The 25,693-nt window shown below is 36.1% G+C and overlaps 1 protein-coding gene across 8 annotated transcripts in view; it reads right to left on the bottom strand.

The window, feature by feature from the left end:
- Positions 1 to 25,693, bottom strand: part of ROBO1 (roundabout guidance receptor 1) — a 688,445-nt gene that overhangs the window by 53,207 nt on the left and 609,545 nt on the right. For 7 of the 8 annotated variants that reach the window (XM_015880144.2, XM_015880189.2, XM_015880164.2 and 4 more), the window contains 7 exons: positions 13,772 to 13,780; positions 10,955 to 11,079; positions 9,248 to 9,419; positions 7,447 to 7,652; positions 3,287 to 3,368; positions 2,949 to 3,117; positions 2,673 to 2,839 (listed from right to left, as the gene is read on the bottom strand). In XM_015880144.2, coding sequence (XP_015735630.1) covers positions 2,673 to 2,839; positions 2,949 to 3,117; positions 3,287 to 3,368; positions 7,447 to 7,652; positions 9,248 to 9,419; positions 10,955 to 11,079; positions 13,772 to 13,780 — 930 coding nt within the window. The remainder of the gene's footprint in view (positions 1 to 2,672; positions 2,840 to 2,948; positions 3,118 to 3,286; positions 3,369 to 7,446; positions 7,653 to 9,247; positions 9,420 to 10,954; positions 11,080 to 13,771; positions 13,781 to 25,693) is intronic. The other variant, XM_015880154.2, reaches the window with a different exon arrangement.

Below are 25,693 nucleotides of genomic sequence, written 5' to 3'. Positions count from 1 at the left end.
ACCTTACTCAAGCCTACTACTTCCTCTGTCTCATCTCCTCTAGACTAGAAAACCTTCAAGGATTCAGTTCTCGGAAGACATTGGTAAATTCCATACCTGTCTGCTCACTAGACAGGCAAAAGGGAGTACAAAGAAATTGTGTATATATCTATTACAACTACTGCAATAGTTCCTTTTTAAAGGTACATCTTACAATTAAATGAGAAAGATGGGAAGCATCCTTTTTGCATGGTAGTTAAACTCTCAGTTAAAGTTTTAAGCCTTGTCTAAGCAATATTAAAAAGTTAGTAAGGCTGCACTGAAAAAAAATATCAGCGTGAGAACAGCTTCTCAAAAATACAGTTCCCCTTTTGGCATATAAAGCTGATGCCACTTTGCAGTCTTGTCACATAGCTGACTCAAATATCTGCAAAACAATGAGATCTCTCTGAAGTTAATAAAGAAAATTGAGATTACCATGCAATCAGTAGATGACAAATACAGATTCTTAGAAAGGAATGCTGATTACATTAAAAATAAATAAATAAATAAATATCACAATATTACTGCTATATCTATTATTTTCTGCCTAACAGTTCATTTAACGGAGCATTTCCCTTCCCACCATTTCTTTAATGCTTTGAAAGCTCTAAAGATAGAAAATCGTACTTGGAGTGTTGCCTAAATATCAACTTACTTGGAATGTTACAGGAAAGTTAGTTTAATAATTAGTGATATTTTCACTACTAATTATAAAAGATGAGTCATCAACAATATGACTAAAGCGATTAACAGACTCAGCAATTTTGCAGTTCTGTGCTACAGGACTATACATCATCTATTCTATGTTTTCTTGGTTAGTCTCTGAAGTTTCCAATACAGGGACTGTGAGTGAGAACACTTAAGCATGTTTTTAATGCTGGTAAGGTCTAAAGGCTGAGGTAAGTTAGATTCCTGATCTGGACATAAATTTAAGACAAGGCAATAAATTTCTATGAACAGAAGTTAAGTGGGAAATTTTTGAACTAACTTACAAGCTCAAACTGAAAACCTGTGGAATGCTACACTGCATGAAAAACTGACATGTACAGAACACTGCAGCTCACCTGCCCACACAGTAACACGTTGTTCTTTGAGGCAGTCCTAGGAAACTGTAATTCCTATTTTCTATGCAGCTATAACTATGCTGTCTATACATCCACTGAAATCGTTACCAAACAGAATAAATGCATAATAACAAACAATAGGAATATGAAACTGCCTACTCGCCACGGGAGAAAAACTTGCTTTCTGACCAACTTCAGAACAAATGAAAAGTTCCTAAATGAAGATTTTTTGTTTCCTTTATGGAACTTCCTTCCAAAAACAAACATGCTTAATTCTGCAAACAAATAAATCAAAATATATCACAGGCATCTTAATAAGCCAATGGATCAAATTCTCTACTAAAGCAAGGAAAAAAAAAAAAAAAAAAGGAAGATGACTTTTGTTACTTTTTCTTTGACAAACTTTTTTTTTTTTTTTTTCCCCCTATTTAATCATGAAAGCATTCGCACTGGAACAATAAAGGCTGCAAAGTTCATAGAATCATTTCAGTTCGAAGGCACCTTTAAAGGTCATCTAGTCCAACTCCTAAGTAATGAACAGAGACACCTACAGCTATACCAGGTTGCTCAGAGCCCTGTCCAGCCTGACCTTGGATATCTCCAGGGATGGGGCATCCAGCATCTCTGTGGGCAACCTGTGCTAGTGCTTCACTACTGTTATTATAAAAAATATTTTTACTTATCTCTGATCTAAATATCATCTGTTCTAGTATGAAACTATCTCCCTTTGTCCTATCACAACAAATCCCACTAAAGCATCTAGCCCCTTCTTTCTATGGCCCCCCTCCAGATACTGAAAGGCTGCTCTCAGGTCTCTTTGGATCCTTCTCTTCCCCAGGCTGAACAGCTCCATCTCTCTCTTCCTGGAATTGCAAATAATTATTTCCTGAACACTACCCTAAGTATCATTTTCTACAATGAATGTGAACTTATTTAGAATTTTGTATAGATAGATCAAGTCCATAGCTAGACTTCACCTGTAGCTTCAGTCAGCAGGTGACTCCTTCACAAGCTACTACCCAGTTCTGTCTTTCACTTAGCTATCTCAAAGTATTGTTTCTCCTTCCTGCTGTTTGCTTTCAACAGCAGTATTACTGCAATGCTTTCAGTACACTGCTGAAAGTTCTTTAGTGACTCACAATGCCCAGTTCCTTCAAATTTTAAATCTCTTTCTTTCCTAATGCTGTAGAAGCCAAATTAGATCATATGCTGTTTCTGTCTCTAGTTCTAAGCTTCATTTGGTTCATTGGACACAATAATAACATTTCCATAGAATTTAAGGATTTGCTTGATAACTTCAAAAATCAGAGATCACTTTTGTTGCTAACAAGAGCTATTCTGTAAGACATAACTATTTTTGGATAAGAGATAATATTAATCCCTTAGGCAGCACAATATGCTGTCTAAGCAACTTTTAGAATTTATGTTACAGGGAAATGCAAGTTTAAACAATGTATTTCACTACCTAACATATAGCCCAGCCAGCACAGATAGTTAAAAGCTAGCAAAACTTCTGCATCCAGTCTTTCTCAGTCAACTTGTAGCAGCCAATGTGGACACCTAAAATGTTCAATACCAAAAGCTTACCTTGAGTTTTCACTGGATCAGATATTTGGCTTGGGTCACTTAGTCCATATGCGTTAGCTGCCCTCACAAGGAATAGATAAATTGCACTAGGTTTTAGCCCTTTCACTGCAAAACTCTCTGTTTTCACATTTTCAGCTACAGTTTGCCAGCTGCTACCAGATGCATGGCTAAGAATAAAACACACATAACAGCAGGTTAGCACGTGCTTCTTTAAAAATACATTATATCATTATTATATACAAACTTAAGTACAGCAAGATCACGAGACACATATACCTGAAGGCCTCAATTATGTAAGAGGTTGGCGTTGCACCTGAATTCAAATTAGGTTGCCATGACAATGTTACTGTATTTCTGCTGACATCTGTAACCTCGGGTTTAGATGGAGCACTAGGAATCAAGTTTGGGTCAGTGGGTCTTGGTGGCTGCACTGGGACTCCAAATTCTAACAAAGGAGAGAGAAACGCTGAGTACAGACAGACAGGAAGCAGCTGTAAGCTAAATGCTACTCACATCTGCACTGGTAATTTATGACAGTCAGGTAATTACTGCATTTCAATTTTTGACTTTCTTTTATGCATTTACACCATGCAGAGAGAACATAATTGATTTACCTTGGACCTCTATGTAGGCACTCCATGTAGCTTCGCCACTTGGGGTTGAAGCAACACAGGTGTACCGACCAGTGTCACCCAGCTGAGTGGGAAAAAGAGAAGAATAAATATTTGAAACAATCAGGCACTCAGTCGGCTAGAAAAGTAATTATACCTTTGTACATGACTCTATGAATATGAATAAATCTTCTAGTCTGCAGAAACTTTGAACAAACTTCTTACATTAGAAGGAATCATTTTACATTATACAAAATGAAAAGGGTTATGTTTCTGAGTATTCTTTAAAAAAGTAGAAATGTTGCATATTCTTATTAAACACTGCCCATTCTGAAATCCACACACTGAAGACCAAGTCTTGTAGCACTTACTCCTTACTCTGTAGAGTCCTCAAGAAATAAATTGAAAAAGAACTTAGATGTCAAGATTCCCATACACTCTTCTGCCTAAGTAATGCTTAGGGACTTTCTGGACTGATGAGCTGTAGAGAATGCTGTTCCTAAAACAAAGCTTAAATATTTCACAAGGCCTTTTACCTACTGGTTTCTTTGTGTTAGTATAAATTTCACTCTAAGGCAGACCCCCCAAAAATATCTCCGTATGCTATTCTCATCCACTTCTGAATGATAGCTTACTTGGCACTTAATTCTGTAGAGAGGGCCATAATTTAGATAGCTTTTGAGAACATCACTGATTTTGTGGGACTGCTTTCTAAATTTCTAAAATATCAAATAAAAACACAGGAACCAAATAAAAGAACAGAGGGGTTGTACAACTCCTGCTTTTGTGATCAGCAAAATGTACTTCTTTTTCTATTGGACCTGCAGAGCACCTTCTGGGAAACATAGCTGACATTGCCAGCGCACACAGCTACTCCCTTACAGAAGCTGTGCAATTGAAATAAAAGAGCATTTGCAAGAAATCGTGACACAATGGCAAGAGAATGCTATTTTCTTCTATTAATGGTGCTGATTTCCACTCCCATCTGGAGAACCCAAGGGACACCAAGGAGTCCAGAAGGGAGTGATTCAGGGGACGACACAGGGAAGGGAAAGCAAGGTCTGGACGAGGAATGTTCCCCTTCAGGTACAGTTTGATTTGCTCCTTGACTCAAGTGAAAATACCTGTGGCTTTGTGCAGGACCAGCAACAAGGGCAGGTCAGCAACGCCTGCTCTGGCTGCTGCACCAGATGGGCCACAGGCACTGCACAGTGATGTCACCATGACACATGGGCACCATGGTGATGTTTGAGCCTCTCCCCCTGGAACCCCTCAACAGTTCTGTGGGATTTCACTTGCCAGGTGACAGGGCAAAGGGTAGCTCCCTGCAGAACTAGCTGAGAGCACAAAACACGGTCTACTGAGAGAGTAGATAATGAATGCTCGTTTCTGGTTCTGATCCAGAGGGTCCAGATGCATCCCTAGGCTTTCCTTCTGATTTTCCAGGTCAGGATAAAGGAACAGCCTGGGCATCAAAAATGGATGAAAAGGATGTACTAACTCATCCTCATTAGGAGGAAATCAAATGTACACCTCATGCATCTTACAGGGAAAGCACACATGGAGGCACTGTTATCTCTGCAGCCCTCACTTTTCCAGAGAAACTCTGGGTATTGCAGAAAGTCACCAATTTAAGAGCATTTGGTGGGGTCAGAATGGAAGCTGCATTACAATTGACCAAGAAATGTTTCAGATTGAAGTACTGGGAAAGAAAGGATCTTTGAGAGTTTGGGACAGAAAGCATAAAAAGCTTTATTTGTCAACTTAATGTGTATGGATTTGCAAAAACTCAGCATGACTCCAAAAGATCTCCCTCACTTCCTGAGTTTCTGGCAGAGGAAGAGGCATTTGCAGCCCACAGAAAGGTACGTCAATTGCTCCACACATGAACCAACTCTCATAATATTCTGGTGGAAGAGATGGAGGGTCCAATAAAATAAGCCTCAGTAATGGAGGAGATGAGAATGACAGGAAATATTCTGATCCTAATTTGTTCCTCTGGCTGTTTGCAGGAATTTTAGAGGTAGCATTGCTGAGTACTAGAAATGTGGGAAAAAATATATTTGGGTTTTATCCAGTGAGTCTGAACCCATAAAACAGAAAGATAAATAAACGAGAGTATTGTCTATTACTTCAGCATATCTTGCTTTAGTCATCCTGAGCTGTAAGTTTAAACTGACCAATAGACATTTTAATACCCATGTTTGTCTTCAGCAATTAAAAGTTTAAGTTTCTGTACCTCACTGTCTTTCAGTCTCAAACTGATCACAACTCTTCTCCTTTGCATTTTGCAGTTACTCTGCTACTACAACCCCAGCTTCAAGAAAGAGTACCCAGAGCTGCTTGAACTCAACAAGAACAGAGTTGCCCTGTAGATACAGGAGAGCAGCTGGCATTCTAAAATGGAACCCAATGCACAGCAGGAACAGCAGTACCCATTTACAGGTTTATAACTTTGTATTTCATAGACAAATATTTCTGGAAGTAGGATGTCTGAATAATAAACCCTTTCTATTGCCATGGCCTTTTCATTCATCCAGGTGAAATTTCAGATCACATTTTTATTTTTCTTCAAAAAATGTAGAAACAATGGTTCTCTAATGTCAAGGTAACAGTCTTCTGTAACAATGAAGCTCCAGACCCTTAGTCATAGAGGGTAACAGACTGGTTGATGTTTTCATGCTGCATGTGCTGAGAATGCTCATCCTAATGATGTCTTCTGAGAGCAAAAGGAGAGACTAATTAAATAACAGCATTTTAATTATTGAAGACTCATAAAGGGATCACCACCTTCATAGAATGACTGCTCACAAGACAGTGCTCTACAGTGCCAGGCAATAATAACTTTTGATTTAATTTCCAGGCTAACATTTACCAAAGGTTTGAGAAACCAAGTGCTTTGTAGAAGCCTTCTCTGGAAAATCAGAGAACACTGTTCAGAAGACCTGGAAAGATATTTGGTCTTTCTTGTTACAGAAAGGTTATTGTGGATAAAAATCTGATAATAGTTCTAAAATCTCATTTCTTTACCATCCTCAACACTATGCATTGTACCAAGAAAGCAGTGCAAGAAATAATTGAAAACAGCATAAGACAGCACTACCACAGCCTGACTGTTGCTCTGGTTTCTTTCACAGAATCATAAAAATGCTTAGATTGGAAAAGACCTTAAAGATCACTGAGTCCAACCTCAACCTAACCATACTACCCTAACTCTAATAACCCTCTGCTAAATCACGTCCCTGAGCACCACATCAAAATGGTTTTTAAACACACTCAGGGATGGTGGCTCAACCACCTCCCTGGGGAGCCTATTCCAGTGCTTAACTGCCCGTTCTGTAAAGAAGCTTTTTGTGACATCCAACCTAAACCTCCCCTGGTGCAACTTGAGGCCATTTCCGTTCATCCTGTCACTAGTGAGAAGAGACCAACCCTGTTCTTACAGTGTAACTGGTAATTAGTAACAGAACAAGTCTAGCAAAAGTAGTAAAGCCATGTATTTGGCCTAATTTTAAGAATTAATACATTTCAAACCACATAAAAGATAATAGAGAGTTAGTAGGCAAAAACATAATGTCATTTTAAAGAATTTTCCATTTTGCCAGGCATGACCAGCAATACTGACCAGGAAGAACAGGCACTTGCTACAGTTCCCTAAGAAAGCCACGTATTTGACGGGCATTAACCATTTTAAGGCAGGGCTATACTATGTTTATAAAGTAAAAATATTTAAATTATAAATGTTATATTCAAAAATCTGTGAACATGACTCCATAACTGCAGTATCCTTAGCAGAGGCTTCAAATAATTAGATAATTTCCATCTATCAGTGATGAAACTCAACTTATATAAGGATTCATCTCACTGAAATGTAAGTTTTTCTTCTTCCTTCATGTTTTAAGTAGCAAATAATCCCCTTATTACTTAAAAGCATTTTTCCATTGAAATAATAGGCCCTAGGCTATACAAGACATGGTGTAAAACTTAAGGAATGAACCATCTGAAAACTTAAAGTATCAGATATTTTAATACAATTATTTAACATTTCATTAATTTTAACTGTAGTATTTCCAATATGAAAAAAAAAATCACCTGAAGAGAAATAATCAACAGACAACAACAACAAAACTCAGCACAAAAAAGAGCTGGCCAGTTCAAGCTACCTTGGCATATCGGATCTGTAATGCTCCTGTCTCCAACTGCTTGATGCGAGAGTCCTGGGTAGAGACCAAGATCCCATCCTTTTTCCAGAGTATAGTGGGTGTTAAAGTGCCTGTGGCCACACAGTTTAGTACTAAAGTACCATCTACAGCTACAGTCTGATTCACAGGACCCTGTCGAATGACAGGGGGAGGCCGGTCTGCAATCACTGCCAGAAGAAACAACAGGACATAGATTTCTGTGACTGGAAGCAATTTTCTAATCATCTAAGCAACAGCAGTTGCTTGAGGCTTTGTAACAAACTAAAGATAATTAAACAAGTAATTAAAGTTGGAGGCATGCATTATTCAGGGCATGGTGCATCATAATGATGCACAGCTACAGAATTTATAATGATATACAATACATTAATTTCAGAAGGGAAAGAAGAATTACATATTACATAGGCATTCTGTAATTGCAGTGTCTTCATAAAGTGATAACAAAATGAGAAAGGATTTCCCAATGGTTTTGCAATTCAGTTTTTACCTTGTTCATTTTTTGGTTGTTTTGTTTTGTTTTTTACCATACAGAGCACCTGTGTAACAGAATTCAATACTTTCAAGATTCAGTGATAGATATTAAGCAGGTAGGCAGACATTGAACAAAATGGCAAATATCTAGGATATATATGTATATATTTTTTTGTCTTAAATACTGTGAACCATCAACTTATTTTTGCAGTTTCCTAACTGGGATTTGCCTTCCAGTAGACTAAACACAAAGCTAATGAAAGTACTGTATCAAAACTTTTCAGCTAAGAATTATTCTCCAGTAGTTTCAGATTTCCAGTTTTATGATAACTTCACCTGCAATACTAGCTCAAAACTATATGGAGTAACACACAGTGTGTTTGCACTAGTTTTACTGCATCTTGCAAACAATGAAAATGAAATGGTCTTGATATATTATTTAATAACTATGCAAAGAAAAGTATAAATAATTTCAGCATTCATAGAAACAGAAATATGACTATACTTTTTTTTTTTCTTTTCTTTTTCCCCCCCCCCAATTGTTCAATGCATAATCAAGAAAATAAGTAAAACCTATCTTACTGAGTGACCTCTCTCTTTCCTGTATCATTCAACATGACATGGGCTGTCGATTTAGAAGTAGCCATAACTTAAAGTGACATAACTGAGCTTAGCAGTGCCATGGGTATTGATTTAACTTAAAAGCTAGTTTGGTTGTTGAAATATAAACCTGAAATTCTGAATTTGAGAACATCAGATATTTCTAGGTTATTTTCATACAGGGTGTTGGCAATGGGTTTTTTTGGCTAAGTTCCAACTGTTGTAATTTCATTTGCATGTTCAAATGACACTTGACATTTTCAATTGCTTAATTTACCTTTTACTTCTTGTCCCAACCTGTTGTAATGTTCTGGAAAGCACTGTGAGACCATTAGTATCTTTCTCATCAGAGTAAGTCAAACCTAAGCTCACACATAGTTTATATTTAACTATGACAAGTGTCTAAAGAGCTTTGTGTCTAAAGTTGTGTTGTTACACAACAAAATGGCAACACACAATATCCAAAATTGAAACTCATGATAGAGATGCCCCAAACAGGATTTTAGGTTCAAAAAAAACCTGCATGCAATATGTGCTCATGTAAAGCAGATACTAAAATAACATCACATACTCTCACTGATATATTTAAATAAAAATAAAAAATAAAAACTTGGAAATGATAAAAAAACAAAACAAAACAAAAACACACAAGCAAACAAACAACAACAACAAAAACAAGGGATATCATTACCATCAGTAACTTCCAAGTAGGCTTTTGTTATTATGCTTCCTGCAACATTTAAAGTCTGACAGATGTAGTACCCAACATCAGACCGCTGAACATTGGTGATGGTGAGGTCTCCTGTCTGTGAAACTGAAAATCTACTGGATGACTGAGGGGGCTGGTATGAGAAAAGCAGATTCTAGAAGGTGTTTAGGAAAGAGAGTTTAAAAAGAAGTGTTAAATAAATTCAGATATTAATAACCTTAAATATACATAAATATATATAAAACATATTGCTCTTCAAACCTTAAGCATTTTTGTACACAACAAGAATAGCTTTTATAATTTTTTTTTGGTGATAAAATAGGCACACATTTGCCCTGATTGTATATGTCTTTCAGGATTGCTCTAATAATTTCCTTAGTCAGTACTGAGCTTTAAGCAAACTTTAATAGGCACTAGCAAAAAATTAATATGTACAAATGCCAGGATGGTGCAAGAAACTGGTAAACCTAAAAAATTTGCTTCAACATGTATTCATACAGGACATTCCCTTTACTGTATTTAAAATGCAAGAAAAAAAAAAAAAACAACAAAAAAAAGGTGGTGCTTCGTTTTTTGTAATCATAGTCTTTATATTCTGTAACAAACCTTGAAATACATAATTTAATCCTAAACCAGTTTCTAGTTAAATAGATAGTTTTGGTATTAAGTGCATTGTATTTTACCAGAAACGGCCTGAAGTGAAACTGCAAACAATGCAGTATAATTATGTTAAATCAAATATTGGTTTAAAATGTACACCTTTGGCTGAGCAAGGCTATTTTTCATCTCTCTTTCTTAAATTTATTTTGAACTTCCAAAAATCATCTGAAAGGACGGGGCACTAAGTTCTATTTTATTATTAGCAAACCCTAGTTACTGACATCCTCCATTTCCTCAACTGTTAGCGAAGAAATCTAGGTCATACAAAAATGTAAATAGCACCAGCACACTTTTACAGTTAGAGACTATCCTCTGTATTTGCTTACACATTTGAACAGACATGTTCAATAAAGAATCTTTTGCATCACATCATCACATTCTCTCCTAAAAAAAAAAAAAAAAAAAAGGAAAGAAGAGAAAAGAAAAGGAAAAAAAAAGCCTGAAAGAAAACTGTGATTCTCTTGATATACACTATACTTTGTTTTATTCACTGGCTTTCAAGATTCTTTACAAAGAAGCTGATAATCATTATTCCAAATAAGGAAGCTGGGTGAGAACTGTGAGCTAATGGACTCAATGGAAAAATAGACCTCCTTAATTCCAAGTTGTTGTCCTGTTCAGGCAGTGATTAAGTGGAGCAAACCATTTATTTACCAGGAAGACATATGCAATTGGCACACTAATATCTGCACCATAAAAACAGACAAATTTTCTGAAAATTTAGGTGTACTTGGGAGTTAAAGCAAATTTTGGCATTAATGATCTTTTTGTCTCTTAAAATGCTTCTACTTGCTTCATAAATTTATTGTTACATTTCTGGAGAAAACTGGTGACTAAGCAAAAAATATTCTTTCTAGAAAAGTTGACATCATGTAGCATACATGTGCCTTGAAGAAGAGAAGAAATACCAAACATCTCCAGGCTTTGGAACTATTTTCCACAACCTAAATACAAGAATTTATAATTTTTTTCACTTGCGTAACAATATCAAGAAACTGCTAGAAGGAATGGAGAGGAAGTCTGTTTTACCTGACTTCCCTCCCTCCGCCAAAAGATGGCTGGCTGAGGGTTCCCAGTTGCTTCACACTGGAAAGTCACTGTTCTTCCCAACGCAGCTACCTGGTCACGAGGCTTTACAACAAACTGTGGAGGCTCTGAAAGGAGAAAACATCATTAGAAAAAAAAAACAAAAATACTATGCTACAGTCAGAAGACTGAAGTTAGCTTATGTGAAAGCTGCAATTTGACTGCTGACTTTAAATGGTATATACTACAGTATTCAGGTGTTTTCAGTATGGACAGATGGGACCAAGGCTCGTGAACCTCTAACAGTCACAGCTTCATCAGCTCTCAGATCGCCTTTGCTGTTACTGAATTCAGACTGTGCACAATTTGATTTTTAATATAGTGACCAGCTGTACAAGAAATTAAGTCCCGCAAAGTTAACGAGATAACTTCCACAGCAACAGACACCAATATTAACAAATCTGTTAGAATATGGTTTCTAAGAGAGGGGAAAGGCCAGAAGTCACAACTGAGAAAGCTCTGAACAACAACTGGCCAGACCACAGGCCATATTTTGTCAAGAGCTGTAATAAACCTTGTTTAGTAATCATGAATTCAGGTTTACGTGTGCAAAAGTCATTGTTGATTTATGAAAGAAAAAGCCTTTTGTTCTTTATGTAAGAGACTTCTGATGCAGTTGGAGTCTCAACATTTTTTTTTCAGTTTAACTCAAAAGCCCTTGGAATACTACTTAACAAATGATAACCATTTAAAAAATCTTCAATTACTAGGAGGAATGAATTTAAAGCAATAGCAGAACTGCGTGTTTTCCTCATTTACATAGGCGTGGGCATGTTCAAACAAAATATATATGCAAATGAAGGCAAATTTGAAACATCTGCTCAGCCTAACATTATAAATAGTGCCAGCATTGTTCAAACTGTTTGATTTATACAGACTTCAACAACCACTTCATCCAGTAGTAAATAGAATGTCAAAAAATTATGTCAGTCACATTAAAAAAAAAATGGGTACAGTTGACAGCATTAGAAACACTGTTGGGGCTAGAACAGGAGAATAAATCCAGCTTTGTTTTAGGCTGTTCACTCTCACTCCTTGAACAATGTGCACAAAATGAAAGTCTGTTTACTTAGTGTTTATTCAGTTCCAATGCCTTCTGATCATCTGTCCAAAACCAATTAATCTCCCCCTCTTGTTTGGGTTGGGAATAATGGAGATGCTTTGAATTCAACTTTAATAACATGAATGTTTTTATTTTTCCTTTAAAACTTTTCTGTTTTTAAAAGCTTTTCATTAGAAAGGGTGTAAATTATCTTTTGATGATAATGCTCTATGTGTTTAATAAAAACTGCAACTTCTACTGTTACTGAATTCATTCCAGACAAAACCTTTTCTAAAAAATTTTCTTTCAGTGTTCAGGTGGGCCAGTACTTGCAGTTAGCTATCTGCTCCTCTTCCCCTGTGTCTCTGCTCTCCACAGAGTTCAACATAGACTATACTCCTCCTATCACTCTCTTGATTTGAAGGGATATTTAATATGTGACATACTTGTATTTAACTTTTAGATGTAAATGCTACTTTTCCCAGGATTATCTTAGATAAGAAACTACATCATGTTAAGGTGCAATTGAGCTACAACAATTAGCAAACTTCAAAGCATTTAGCTCTGAAACACTCAGTCAATATCTTGGAGGGTGATAAGGGAAGATTCTGACATGATAGCATGTTTAATTTAGAATGGAAGGTGAAGCTGTTGGGAGTTTACCAGTGGGTTGTAAGGTGTGATTGGGAAAATGGAGATGAGGGTGAAGCACCTTCATTATGCTGTTGGAATTCTAGTAAAAAGAATAAATTTAGCATATAGTTCAATAAAGGTTTGGCTGGTTCTGTACTAGTTTGTGACATAGTACCACACAGAACAAAACTAAAAGTTGCTCAGTTCCGTGCTAGTGCATATGATTTATCAACTTGAACATTACGCTGAACTTGAGGATAAATACAGTTATATACAAACAGCTGTCACTACTGGAGAAACAGCTGAAAGCCTGTTATTGCAGTACCTGAAGATTATTGTTCAAGGACTACTGAAAACAAACAAACAATAAAGATGGAAAATGTAGTTTCCCAGGTAACCATGGTAGAATTTATGAATTATAAATTAGTATATGCCTCTACATGTTACTCTAAATATGCATTTCACATGTATATTATTCAATGTATTTATGCACAGGATGTACAAATGTAGTCTTCTAAATTTATTCCTATTAAAGTAAATAATGGAAATCCTATTCACTTCAGTTTCTGAAGAACTAATAGAGGATTAAATGAAACTTCCATAAATTCTCTTCATTGTTTTTACTGCACTGAAAGCAATTTCAACAGAATTCCTTTTAAATTCAGTTTGCTTTCACACCTTGGGTCACACAAACAAGTGACATATTATGAATATACTATTAAAGTTGATGAATTAATAATCCACTTAACGAAAATATTTCTATCTTTGAGACCTTTAAAATAAAAATAATTTTCTTGTGTAGAACACAAGTTCAACTAATGCAGGAACTGATGACAGAAGACATTATGATTTTAATCTCTATATCACATATAAACAGAAAAGTTAGCAACCCGTTACCTTTCTCTTTGTCATTAAGTTACCCATACTTCATGCAGAATTTATTCTGTGCGATGTTTCTTGTCAATAACAAGTAAAAGATGGGAGTTGATTGGTTGAAGGACATGGAAGGGGATGGATGGGAAGGGGAGATGTTCCCGTCACAGTGACACGATGATTAGAAGATGGTCAATAAAATTTCAACTTACCAGACACAACTAAAAACAAAAACAAAACAAAAAGAAAACATGGAATAAATAAAATTGAATAGACATGAAACAAAGCAAAGAGTAAAGCAAAATAAAATTAAAAAAAAATAAATGAAAAAAAGACCTTGGAAAGGACCTTAGAAAGTATACATATATTCTGTTACATGAAAAATAGGTTAAAAATGCTGAATCACAAATTTTCTATTTTTTTTTTTTTAATTTATTTTTTTAATCAATCTCAATCATACAGAAAGCAGGCTGAAAAGCAAAACAGGCAACAGACTAAAATAACGATCAGACAACTTGGGCTCTTTTCTAGTCCCTTCCTATGAACAGTTCTTGTGCAACATTGAAGAAAACTTCTTTTAAAAATATATTAATATTTCTTGGCATCAAGAGCTTTTCACAGTATAATTAACTTGAAATATCCAGTAAATAGTAATTTGCAACACTGCTGAAATAAACTGCATTTATACCCCTTTAAAAGAACAGAAGCATCTACAAATAGAAAATACTTTTCTTAGTCTATCAGCTATCACAGCTGAAGCTCACTCAAAAATTAACAACATGCTGAAGCATTTAGCCTCTATACCAGTCTTTTCAGTATAAAATTGCTGTACCAGGGTCAAAATGTTCAGTATTAAATTGCAAATGCAAAGTAAACCACATTTGAAATTTATTTATAAAGTATTATTAACCTTTCTCTTCCCAGTGAAAAATCAAAATTTGATTAAAATAGTCAAAAGTTGAGATCTGTCATGAAGCACTGTATTTCTCAACAGAAATCTTCTAGTGGTAAACTATCTAATAGTAAACAACACAGATATTGTGAGGCTATTTTCAGTTATATATCAAAATTCATTAGACATAGAGAATACTGGCTTACAGTTCAAATAAACAGTCTATTAAGTTGTATTAAGCAAATGAAGCTGAAAGAGAATCAGCTATTATACTGGAAACTGGAGCATGCCAAGCAGCTGCAACTGAAGGTGTAAAATCTTCAAATAGAGAATTTTTTTTTTTCTGTTATTAGTGGGTTTTTTTAGGACACAGTCCCAAACAGAGGAAGTCAAAATGCACAGTTTTCAAAGTTGTGATTTCAAATTTTAAAGAATCTTAAAGCGTGGTTTAAAAATCTCCTTAAAAATTTAAAGGAATCTTAAGCCATCTTAAAGTGTGTGATATCAGTATTTCCCCAAGAGAAAATCAGTGTGTACTACTTTGCTCAGACTATTCTGGCCAATCTATAATTGATATGAAGGGAGACCAAGAAATGTTGGACAAGAATTCCCAAGAGTAATATACTTGTCCCCAACACTGAGCTCCTTCATCATTTGTAATTATATGGCAAAGTAACCAGTCCTTTTTAACTGAAAATCTCTCTACTAAAGTTGCAAATACAGTTTAACCTGCTCTGGAGTTAAAAATGTTTCTCCATAAAACATATCTCATATTCTACATGGACTGGTCTAATAAGAGACATAATGTGATACAACTCTGCCACTTAATAAATGCAAAAACAAACAAACAAACAAAAACATAAACTTTCCTGTCAGTAAAGCAAAGCTTCCTGAGCCTCCTACTGAAAGCTCACATGAAATTTCTCACAGATAGAAATCTCTCTTGGTCACTCAATTACATTTCTACAACTCCAATTAACTTTTAAGTGCTGCATTTCCACTTTTCTTTTTAGCAAAGGATTTCGTTATTGTATGTCAAAAATAATCTTGCCAACAAAATATACTTTTTTGCCCACCAGTAAAAACAGGGAATACAGATACATGAAAATGAATCTCTTTAGAAACAGGGCATCACACTGGTTGCAAATCTGTGGCCACTGCAAGGAGTGAACATTCTTTAAAAAAAAAAATAAATAAATAATATAAAAAAAAATTGAAACAGTTCTGAGAGAGGGAAATGATGTGGTTTACAAGAATATCAATAACAGAAACAGCTACAGCAAAGACTACTTTCTTCATCTGATACATATACCCATACATACATATATGTGCTATCGATATCTAAAGTTACTGAAACTGAGTAGTAAATAATTTTTCTCTGCTATAGCATACTTTATTTTACAAGACTTACAGTAAACTATTAAGTAAATTAATTTTCCATGTGTTTAGCATGGCTTTTCACGGGACAGAAGGAGGAACAGCTTCTTTGAAAAGTCAGGACAATAGCATGTAAAACCACAAAAACCAAAAGAATGATATTGTTTTTCAGATAATTACACCAAAGTAAAGTTTATCGGGGAAGACATGCTTGCTCACTGAATAAAAAAACAAAACACAAATAAAAGACAGTTTCCAAACTTGTGAGATGATATTCTAATGTCTTTCTTGCCAGCAATTCTATCATCCTCACTGGGACTAATGTTATTATTAAACCAACTTTCAGGAGTAGGAATTTGTAGTTTTAGGACTCAAACTACAGACAAGTACATTTACCAGATGTTAGTGGAGCAAGTACTGTGTTTGATAGATGAAGTAGTGGAGGACCACTGGATATTCAGGTTAGAAGCAATCTCAAGAGGCTTCTACTCCAAACTCCTGCTCAAACAGTGCTGGGATGTGGGGTGAGATCACATTGCAATGTCTTGATTTAGTAGGATCTTGAAAATTTCCACGAATTGAGAATGAGTAACTTGTCAGGCAGCTTTCTCCATTACCTGACTGTTCACATAGCAAAGAATTCTCTCCTTATATCAAGCCTGGCTCTCCCTTTTTTCATCTTCAACTTTCAACCTGACACTTGTCCTCCCACCATGCACTACTGTGAAAGCCTGTTTCTGTTTTACTGTCAGTCTCCCTGTAGTTACTGGGGGTTGTGTTATGTTCCACCACTGAAGCCATCTCTCCTCTCAACTGAGTACAAACCATTCTCTTAGCCTTTCCTCAGATTTATGCATGAATCAGACCCCAACATCATCTCTAAATAACACATTTTTTAATTCTTCTCACAAAGGTGAATTCAAATGTTGACAAAGTGATTCTCTAAAATTCATGAGTTCCTTATTATTTAAAAGTAAACATTACAGAGTTGTTTTTTTTTTTGTTTTTTTTTTTTTTCCTTTCTCCTAGTCTGTACAGGACAATCTACAATAATCAAGTATGTCATTCCTGAAAGCCGTGATAGTAATTATCTACCACACAAAGAGTAAAGTGATTGAAATTTTCATTCATTTATACTCATAAGTGCTTCTTGAAACTCAGGGGTTTAAGGTGGTAGTTAATTACTGAACAGCAGTTTTTCTGCATATTAAATACTCATTACGTATTGTTATTACTATTGCTATTTGTGAATACCTTCCTAGATTCTCAGAGTGTATCTTGCTACTCAGCTGACACAAGCTTAATAACTTCAATTTAAGCTCAGGGTATTTCCTTTTTGATTATCTGAATGAAAATCTTTATGCATTCAAGAACTACTTGACACCCTTACAGCATGTAGAAGCTAATAAAAGGTAGCAAGACTGTATAATTCTGCACCAGAGAAATTAAACAACCACAATCTACAGGTCAATAATTACGTGCAATAATGAAGGTAATAGAGAGTCTTTATCTTCTGAATAAATCCTTAAGCATATGATTAATCTAGGAAAAGGCAGTCACAATGACATTTGGAATACTTTCAATTAATTTTGTGATAAATTAATCCTAGATCAAATACAAAATACCAGTGGTTGAAAATGCATGTAGAAACAAACTGGCAGGAGATGAGATGAAGAGCTTGAGAAGCTTGCACTGATGATATGGTTGGCCAGGATGAGACTATACATGGTAAGAAGAGAAACTCCAGAGTAAGTGATAGAAATAGAACAGAGACAGCTATTTGCTATGTTATTTGTATGAAACACTGCAGTTTTCTGAATGACTGAAACCTTTTTGAACTCAGCTGTTAATCTCTATATGAAAAAAGGAGGCTAAAATAAGTACTGAGAGTTTGGGTATTGGAGGTACATGCAGAGGAAGTGTTAGTTTTAATATGCTTTACATAGGGATCCAAGTCTTGTTACTCTTAAACATTAAAATAATAATAATAATATTAATAAAGTTTGAAGATTTTCTTTTTCAACTCTTTTTCTAATAACAACAAATAGCTAATGAGCTATATTCTGCTCATGAATATATTTCACTGTTAAACCTGCTAAGCTCTGAAACCTTTTACTTTCCAGAAAATGTCATAAATTCTTGGAGAATGAATATCTGAACAAGGTCAACTGAACGCCTTCCTGCTACATATCTAACAGAAATTTACATTGGTTCTTTGCAAAAACTATTACTAAGGGAGTTAGTTTAAGACAATGTGACATTTCATCTCCTTTTCAGTGATTGTAAAGCTCTAATCAAAGCAATATGAAGAACCCAATAACCTTGATATGCAAGTTTCTTTGCAGTATTACTTCCCACGAATAAATAAACAAAGCCCAAAATCTCTTGCTCTCAAAAAGATGTAAATGCTGTCATTCAGCTGTCTCCTAGCTACAAAATGTGAAAAACATGGGAAAATTATACCAGACACATTACAAAAGAATCGGGGTGTGTCCCTTCCCATCCTCATTAGTCTTTGTTGTCATTTCTTAAAGTCTAGATACATATATAAAATATACATATATTTCAACAGATTTTCTGCTCAAATTTACCTTTTTATAAGACCTGACTGGGACAGCCATACTCGCCATGAATGCTTACAGAGTATGTAGCCCCAGGGCATGAAGCGTGATATGATACAGTGCGGTACAGACTTCTGAGGAACGCTCTAATAGTCTGGCTCCAAGCATGCCACTGCCCCATATGGATAAAGCAGAATGTTTATATGTGCATTTTTGATGTTTCAAATCAAAAGTGATGACTAGCAATTCCAAACTCCAGCAACAGAGAGATCATACTTAATTAAATTTATGATTACTAGAAAAATCCTGTTTTGAGTTGCTGCTGATGTATCAGATAAGTACTTCTTAAGTTTATACAAACAAGCCACTACTGTAACTTCAAATGAGCAAAGAGAAGATAAAAATCTAATATGACTGGAGAGGAAAAATAGATGATTATTTTCTATAATGGTAAGAGAATAAAATTAAAAAAATAAGACTGCTGGTTGAGCATTAGGATAAACACTTCTGATAGGAGAAATACTTTAGAACATCTGGGCCTAAAGAGTTATGATCCGCGCCCAGAGAGTTGTGGTCAATGGAGTGGAATCCAGTTGGCAGCCAGTCACAAGCAGCATCCCCCAGGGCACAGTGCTGACACTGCTTCTGTTTAACATCTTCATTGATGATCTTGATGAGGGGATTGAGTGCAACCTCAGTAAGTTTGCAGATGACAACAATTTGGGAAGGAGTGTTGATCTGCCTGAGGGGAGAAAGGCACTACAGAGGGACCTGGATAGACTGGATCAATGGGCCAAGGTTAACGGCATGAGTTTCAATAAGGCCAAGTGTCAAGTCCTGAATTTTGGTCACATAATCCCCAGGCAGTCCTACACAGGCTTGGGGAGGAGAGGCTGGAAAGCAGTCTGATGGAAAGGGACTTTGGTGTGCTGATGGACAGTCAGCTGAACATGAGCCAGCAGTGTGCCCAGGTGGCCAAGGAGGCCAATGGCATCCTGGCTTGTATCAAGAATGATGTGGTGAGAAGGACTAGGGAAATCATCCTGCCCCTGTACTCGGCATTGGTGAGGCCTCACCTCGAGTACTGTGTTCAGTTTTGGGCACCTCAGTACAAAAAAGCCATGGAGGTACTGGAGCAAGTCCAGAGAAGGGCAACGATGCTAGTGAAGGAAAGGCTTGGAAAATCAACCCTATGAGGAGAGGCTGAGGAAGCTGGGCCAATTAAGTCTGAGGAAAAGGAGGCTGAGGGGAGACTGTATAGCTCTCTTCCAGTTTCTGAAGGGTGCTTACAGTGAGAGCGGGCAAGTCTCTTCTCACTGGTGACAAGTGACAGGATGAGGGGAAATGGCCTCAAGTTGCGCCAAGGTAAGTTTAAGTTGGATGTTAGGAAACACTTCTTTACAGAAAGGGTAGTTAAGCATTGGAATAGGCTCTCCAGGGTGGTGGGTGAGTCACTGTCCCTGGATGTGTTTAAGAGCCATTTGAATGTGGTGCTCAGAGATATGATTTAGCAGAGGGTTGTTAGAGTTAGGGTACTACGGTTAGGCTGTGGTTGGACTTGATGATATTTTTGGTCTTTTCCAACCTGGGTAATTCTATGATTCTATCTAAAAACCCACAGTAAAGTTTCAGCTTAGTGCACAGAAAAGGTAAAATCCCAGTATCAATTAGTTGCTGTGCTCCTCAACATATTTCACAACAAGCTTTTTTTATAAAAATTGTTTCTTTCTTTCTGTTTGTTTGTTTACAATTAACCCACATTCCCTTGAAGCAGAACAGTGAAGACTTGCTACATGCTGGGCAGTAGCCTGGGAGCAGGCTGACCATGGTCCGTGACTGACATGGCCATGTCACCCCTGGGGCATTATGGACAGCCAGCTTCACTTCTCTTCATGCTTACCTGCTGCACTCCATGCTAGCAGCCATGAGGCAGTCCGAGTCTGAACCATCCTGATGTTTACTCTGACCATGCTAGCAAAATATATTCTAATACTGAGCAGAGGTCAAGGGCTTACACCTGATGACTTGGTACCCAGAAAAAAAGTACAGGGGACTGTGGACTCAGTAGAGTTAATGTGCGCTAAGAGAAAGAAAAAAACAAGTACTATTCCTTTGTCATAACAGTACAACTATAGCCTTTAAAATTTAAATTGGGCTAAGATGTGATTTTTTTTTTTTTTCCCTTCTAAATTCAAATTGATTGAACTAGGTGGTAAAATCCAGTGTTCTATTAGTTGTGAAACTATATCATATTAATATTTGCTTCACAGCAAATCTTCACTAAGAATACCTTTGAAGATTCAAGATGAAGAGGGTTATGCAAGTGAATGTATATATATATATGCACTGGAGAAAAACCCACTGCAAAAATCTGTGCACACAATATACTTACACAAGATTTATTTTTTTATTTGCAACTGATTTTGCTGATGCCAGCTGCAAAATCAGAAGTTCACAATCTCTCATTCTGCAGGAGTCATGAAGGTTTTTATGTTAAAATCAGAAATGTGGAATGAGATTTTGCAGTGTGGTTTTCAAAGGCAGCACTTCTCAGGTTAATTCATGCAATACTCTCAGTTTATAACATTTATAAACTCTGTAGTCAATGACTCAACATGACAAGAGAGCTCTGAAACATGTGGGGTAGAAGGCAGAGAGAGGGGAAAGATTTAAGTCCTTCCAGAAGTTCCTCTCCTACTCTCTCCTCCCCCTACCTTGTTCTTCGCCTTCCTAAAACATCGTATAAACTAAACCCAATTTAGTGGGAGCACTTAGGAGAGGCTTAATTCCATCTATTTTAAAACTGGAGCGATGCAGTAAACTATGGAGTCCTGTTCCCCAGGTGCTTCCTTTTGAAGAAGAGTTGTCTTCCCCTCTGTTTAAAAAGAATGGAGGTAATTTTAGGCACTGCTGTAATCTAAGTAGTCGTGCCTACAAATATTTATACTAAAGCCTTTTAAAAGAGTGAAAAGAGATAGACACATTTTAAATAAGTTTTGCAGAAGTACAAAAAGAATATGATGGCTGGATACTATTTGAAGAATTCTTAGAAGCTATCCACTGCATTTTTTACTTATAATAAAAGGTAGTAGAATGGAAAAGGAAATGGAATGTAATTTCTTTTTCCCAAGCTGTTTATGACAGCAGAGTTTTCTTCTTTAAAAAAGGTATTCAGTCTATAGTGAACATCTTCTAGCAAGTTAAAGCTGTTTGCGAGAAGTGGTCCAAGCCCTCTGATCAATGGATTCCAAGCACACACTAAAAATGGAAAGACAGTAAACCTCCGCAGATTTATTTTTTTTTTATAGGTGATGCTCAGTAAGGTATGCCAGATGAAAGAGGTACTTTTCCAAAAAGAATCTTGACTTCTCTCACTATTGGGACAACACATTCCCACATACAGGCAACTGAAGTCTACAAATGGCACGCTAACATCTGAATTTACTTTTCTGATGTTTTATCTGCAAGGTATTCAGGATGCATTAACAATTTTTAATTATAGCAAATATTGTAACATTTAAGAACTTGATACAATGGCAATAACCACTAGGTACTAATAATTTTTACTCTTAAGCATGTTGAAAAGGGAAAAAGCTACCGAGAGAATTAAAGACAATCTGCAAAACCAAAAATAAATAATAATGATTAAAAATAAAAATATACTGTCTGTTTCTCGTACAGTAGTGGTTCACCTTTGCCAAAAGACTGTAATGCTTTTAAAATTACTAGTAGTCTGAAATGAAGTATTGCTGCAGGTTTGGTTGTCTAGGGATTTTAGCAAGTAAGTTTTGAGGTTCTATTTTTATTTCTGTTAGTTACACTCTTTGAGGGAAAATGACACAATCCAAGCACCCAATAACTCAAAAAAGAGGTACAGACAAGGTCATCAGATCTTGCTGATGGAAGACTGGACTGAAGCAGAACTCTTGGCTGACTTTTTCCTCTGTTCTGAGATCCAAGAATCAATGTGCTACCTTAACTGTTTCAAAAGTGAGAGCAGCTGCTCCATTTGAGTAAATAGAAGCCCTACAAGCCACTGAAAGATGAAAAAGAGAAGAGAATGACCCTCAGGGCTGTTTTTAGAGAGTACTGGGTATTTATGATGATACAACAAACAAGGTGATGTACATTCAGACCATTTATTTATTTATTTCTCACTTCTCTCACCTTATTCCAGAATCAAATTTAAAATAAATAAATTAAAAAAAAAATAAAAAAATCAACCCAAATCTTAGGAATTCATGTATGGTCATAGGGACAAAAGAAGTGTGCATTTTTCTTCTGCTGAGAATAACATGAGAGTACTTGAAGTTTATCAGTTTAAGCAGGTTTTTTCTTGTGCTGGAAGCTCCTGATACTAAGCCTACTAAGTGACATAGCTTGCACATAAAGACTGCTAGATACTTCATTACCTATATTTGTTCTTGAGTGTTATTCAGCATCTAACAATGAATTATTTTAGTGTTCAAACACAACATAATTCATCGACTCAAATGGTGCCTCAGACAGCTTAACATAATAATGTTTGAACACATCACTGTTACAAGTCAGTATTTTTTGTCTAGAACTAATTCACAGAGATGACTGATTTTAATTATGTACATAATATTACAAAAATAGAGGAATATATTATAATCAGTGTGCAAGTCCTTACAAAAATTACTTATTGGTTTCAAAACGGCCAACAAAGTGTGTCACCTTTTAAAAGATAATTAGTATAATTTAATAAAGCCTAAATTTATTTCAGAATAAGCATTTAGCAGAAGTACTATTTAATGAATAACCAAAGCAAGTTATTATTCCTTTACTCTATTTAATTTTATACATAAATCCCCTAATCCCTACGCAGAACAACTTGCAGCAAAATGCTACTCTGTCTATTGCAATCACAGCATTGATTGAATTTTCCTTAGCCACGGGCTTTAAGAAATTGCAAGAGCTACAAAAAAGTCTTCACTACTTTTTACTTGAGTTCTGAATTTTTGTATTCAAATCTACCTTCTTAAATTCTCTGCGGTGAGAGATTAAAAGATATAGAATCACAGAATCAGAGAACATCTTGGGTTGGAAGGTACCTCAGGGTCCCTCATGGTCACAGGCATGGCTTCCAGCCACTAGATCAAGCACTAGATCAGGACACTCAGGGCCCCATCTAACCTAGCCTTAAATACCTCCAGGGATGGACCATCCATAATCTCTCTAAGCAATCTGATCCAGCACCTCACAACTCCATCGGTACAAAACTTCCCCTCAATCTAATCTGACTCAATCTAATCTAAAACTCCTCTCCATTAGCTTAAAATCATTCCCCCTTGTCTCAACACTATCTACCTACATAAAAAGTTGATTTCCTTCATGTTTATAATCTTCTTTTAAATACCAGAAAGCTACAATGAGGTCTCCAAGTTACCTTCTCTTCTCCGGACTGAACAAGCCTATCTCCTTCCGCCTGTCTTCATAGGAGAGGTGTTCCAGCCCCTGGATCATCTTCATCACCTCTGGACCCTTTCCAAAAGCTTCCCTGTGCTGGGGGCCCAGCCTGGATGCAGCACTTCATATGAGGCCTCAGTTAAACCCTTTCTACTGGAGAAAAGCTCTAGCTTCAACATATTTCTGCAGTAATGTTCCTCCAAATTATTTGGACTCCTGTTCTACTCACTCAGAAACATCTGTCTCAATTTCTTGTTTCAATGCACTAAACTGCACTAATGGTTCTCTAAAGTTTTAAGGCATTACTTCCCTGTAAGCAATTGCATTAATTGTTATGGGATGTAATATAAAAAAATAAATAAAGTCCAGTTATAAACTGAAAAGCCATAAAAGCAGTTATTTATCAAAATATATTACATGGATTTGAAGCAATGGTAAATCTCTCTCATTCTGCGGGTTTGTTCGTTGGTTTTTTTTTTTTTTTTTTTGTTTTTTTTGTTTGTTTGTTGTTGTTGTTTTTTTTTAAATTTCACTCAACTATTTACTGGTTCCTTTTCCCCGAGTTTTACAAATGCTTCAGGAATCTCAGTGTTCATCGCTTGCATCAGTAGAACAAGAACCTTCAGGGCACTAATTTCTTCTTGAGATAGTTTCCTCGCTTCCCTCTGATTAACTTCTAAGATTTATAATCCCTCACAAGAAATAGATTGCAGTCAGACTCCTCAGATCATTGATAGGAATCTGAAGTACTGTCATAGTTTACAGCAGTAATTAACGGGGAAAGGGCTATCCCTTTAAGCCATACAAATCACAAGAGACTGTTCCTCTCATTTATCCTGCCAGAAATTTATTAATTAAAAAACCCTAATCTTCACAAGACAGTCATTATCCTTTCTTTCTCCTTCATGGGGATGTACAAGAGTACACTGCTTAAAACAAGTTCTTCAAAAAGTAGAAAAAGTGGCATAAAGAGAGATCAAGTACACAAGTATAATTTTTCAAATTTAAATCCAAATCCTTGCTTTAAAAATCAATTGTTTAAATCCACCCACAACCCAGCGAAGCATTCAGTGGAACACATAATAGGCACCCTATACCACAACAGCACTAAAAAAAAAGTCACAAAAATCAGATTTTTTTCTTTTTTATTTTAATGTATGCATCTCAGATGACTATAGAGCAATTACTTTTACACCAATTTATAATGTGCACCAGAAGCCTGACACAGCGGAAACATTTATATGGTATCTGACAGATAAAAGAGCAAATCCTGTTCCTTTTCATTCAGGGTAGTTTTCCTAACCCTATCCAGAAACCTAATTAAATAGATGTCTCTATATTGTGCCTTGAAGCAACTTTACTCAAGGAGGTGTAGAAGGTGGAGGAAATTCCAGACCTGATACATGTGCCACCTTTTCAAATTAAAATTCCCTGTCAGTTGACTTGCCCAGCAAAATCACAGCCAGAAGTCATTTATGGAAAGTTCATGTCATTTTAAGGCAATTTCTGTTGACCTTAACATTAATAACATCATAAGATGAAACAGCCTTGATATCAAAGATCACCACTGCAAAATAAGAATTTGCCAAACTGATTTCCTCAGGAATTCTATCTTCCTGCCAAATGGACAGCATTAAATATGTTCAGTGCCTTTGAACATTTACAATTCAGCGTTCAGTTACTGCTTCAGCATGTGTAGGTGTGTTTTAGGCAGGGCAAATATCACTAGCTCTTTCACATTCAGTGTTTGAGGAAAAGGAGCTAAAAATAATGTAATTTTAAGGATTGCTGTTTACTACCACCAACTGGTGACCAATCAAAACACACCACCATGTGAAGACCACTCCAACTGACCTACGTAACTTATTCTTCCT

The sequence above is a fragment of the Coturnix japonica genome, chromosome 1, assembly GCF_001577835.2.
Source record: "Coturnix japonica isolate 7356 chromosome 1, Coturnix japonica 2.1, whole genome shotgun sequence".
Classification (NCBI taxonomy): Eukaryota; Metazoa; Chordata; class Aves; order Galliformes; family Phasianidae; genus Coturnix; species Coturnix japonica.
The sequence above is the reverse complement of the archived record's forward strand: the minus strand, read 5'-3'. Positions and strand labels throughout refer to the sequence as shown.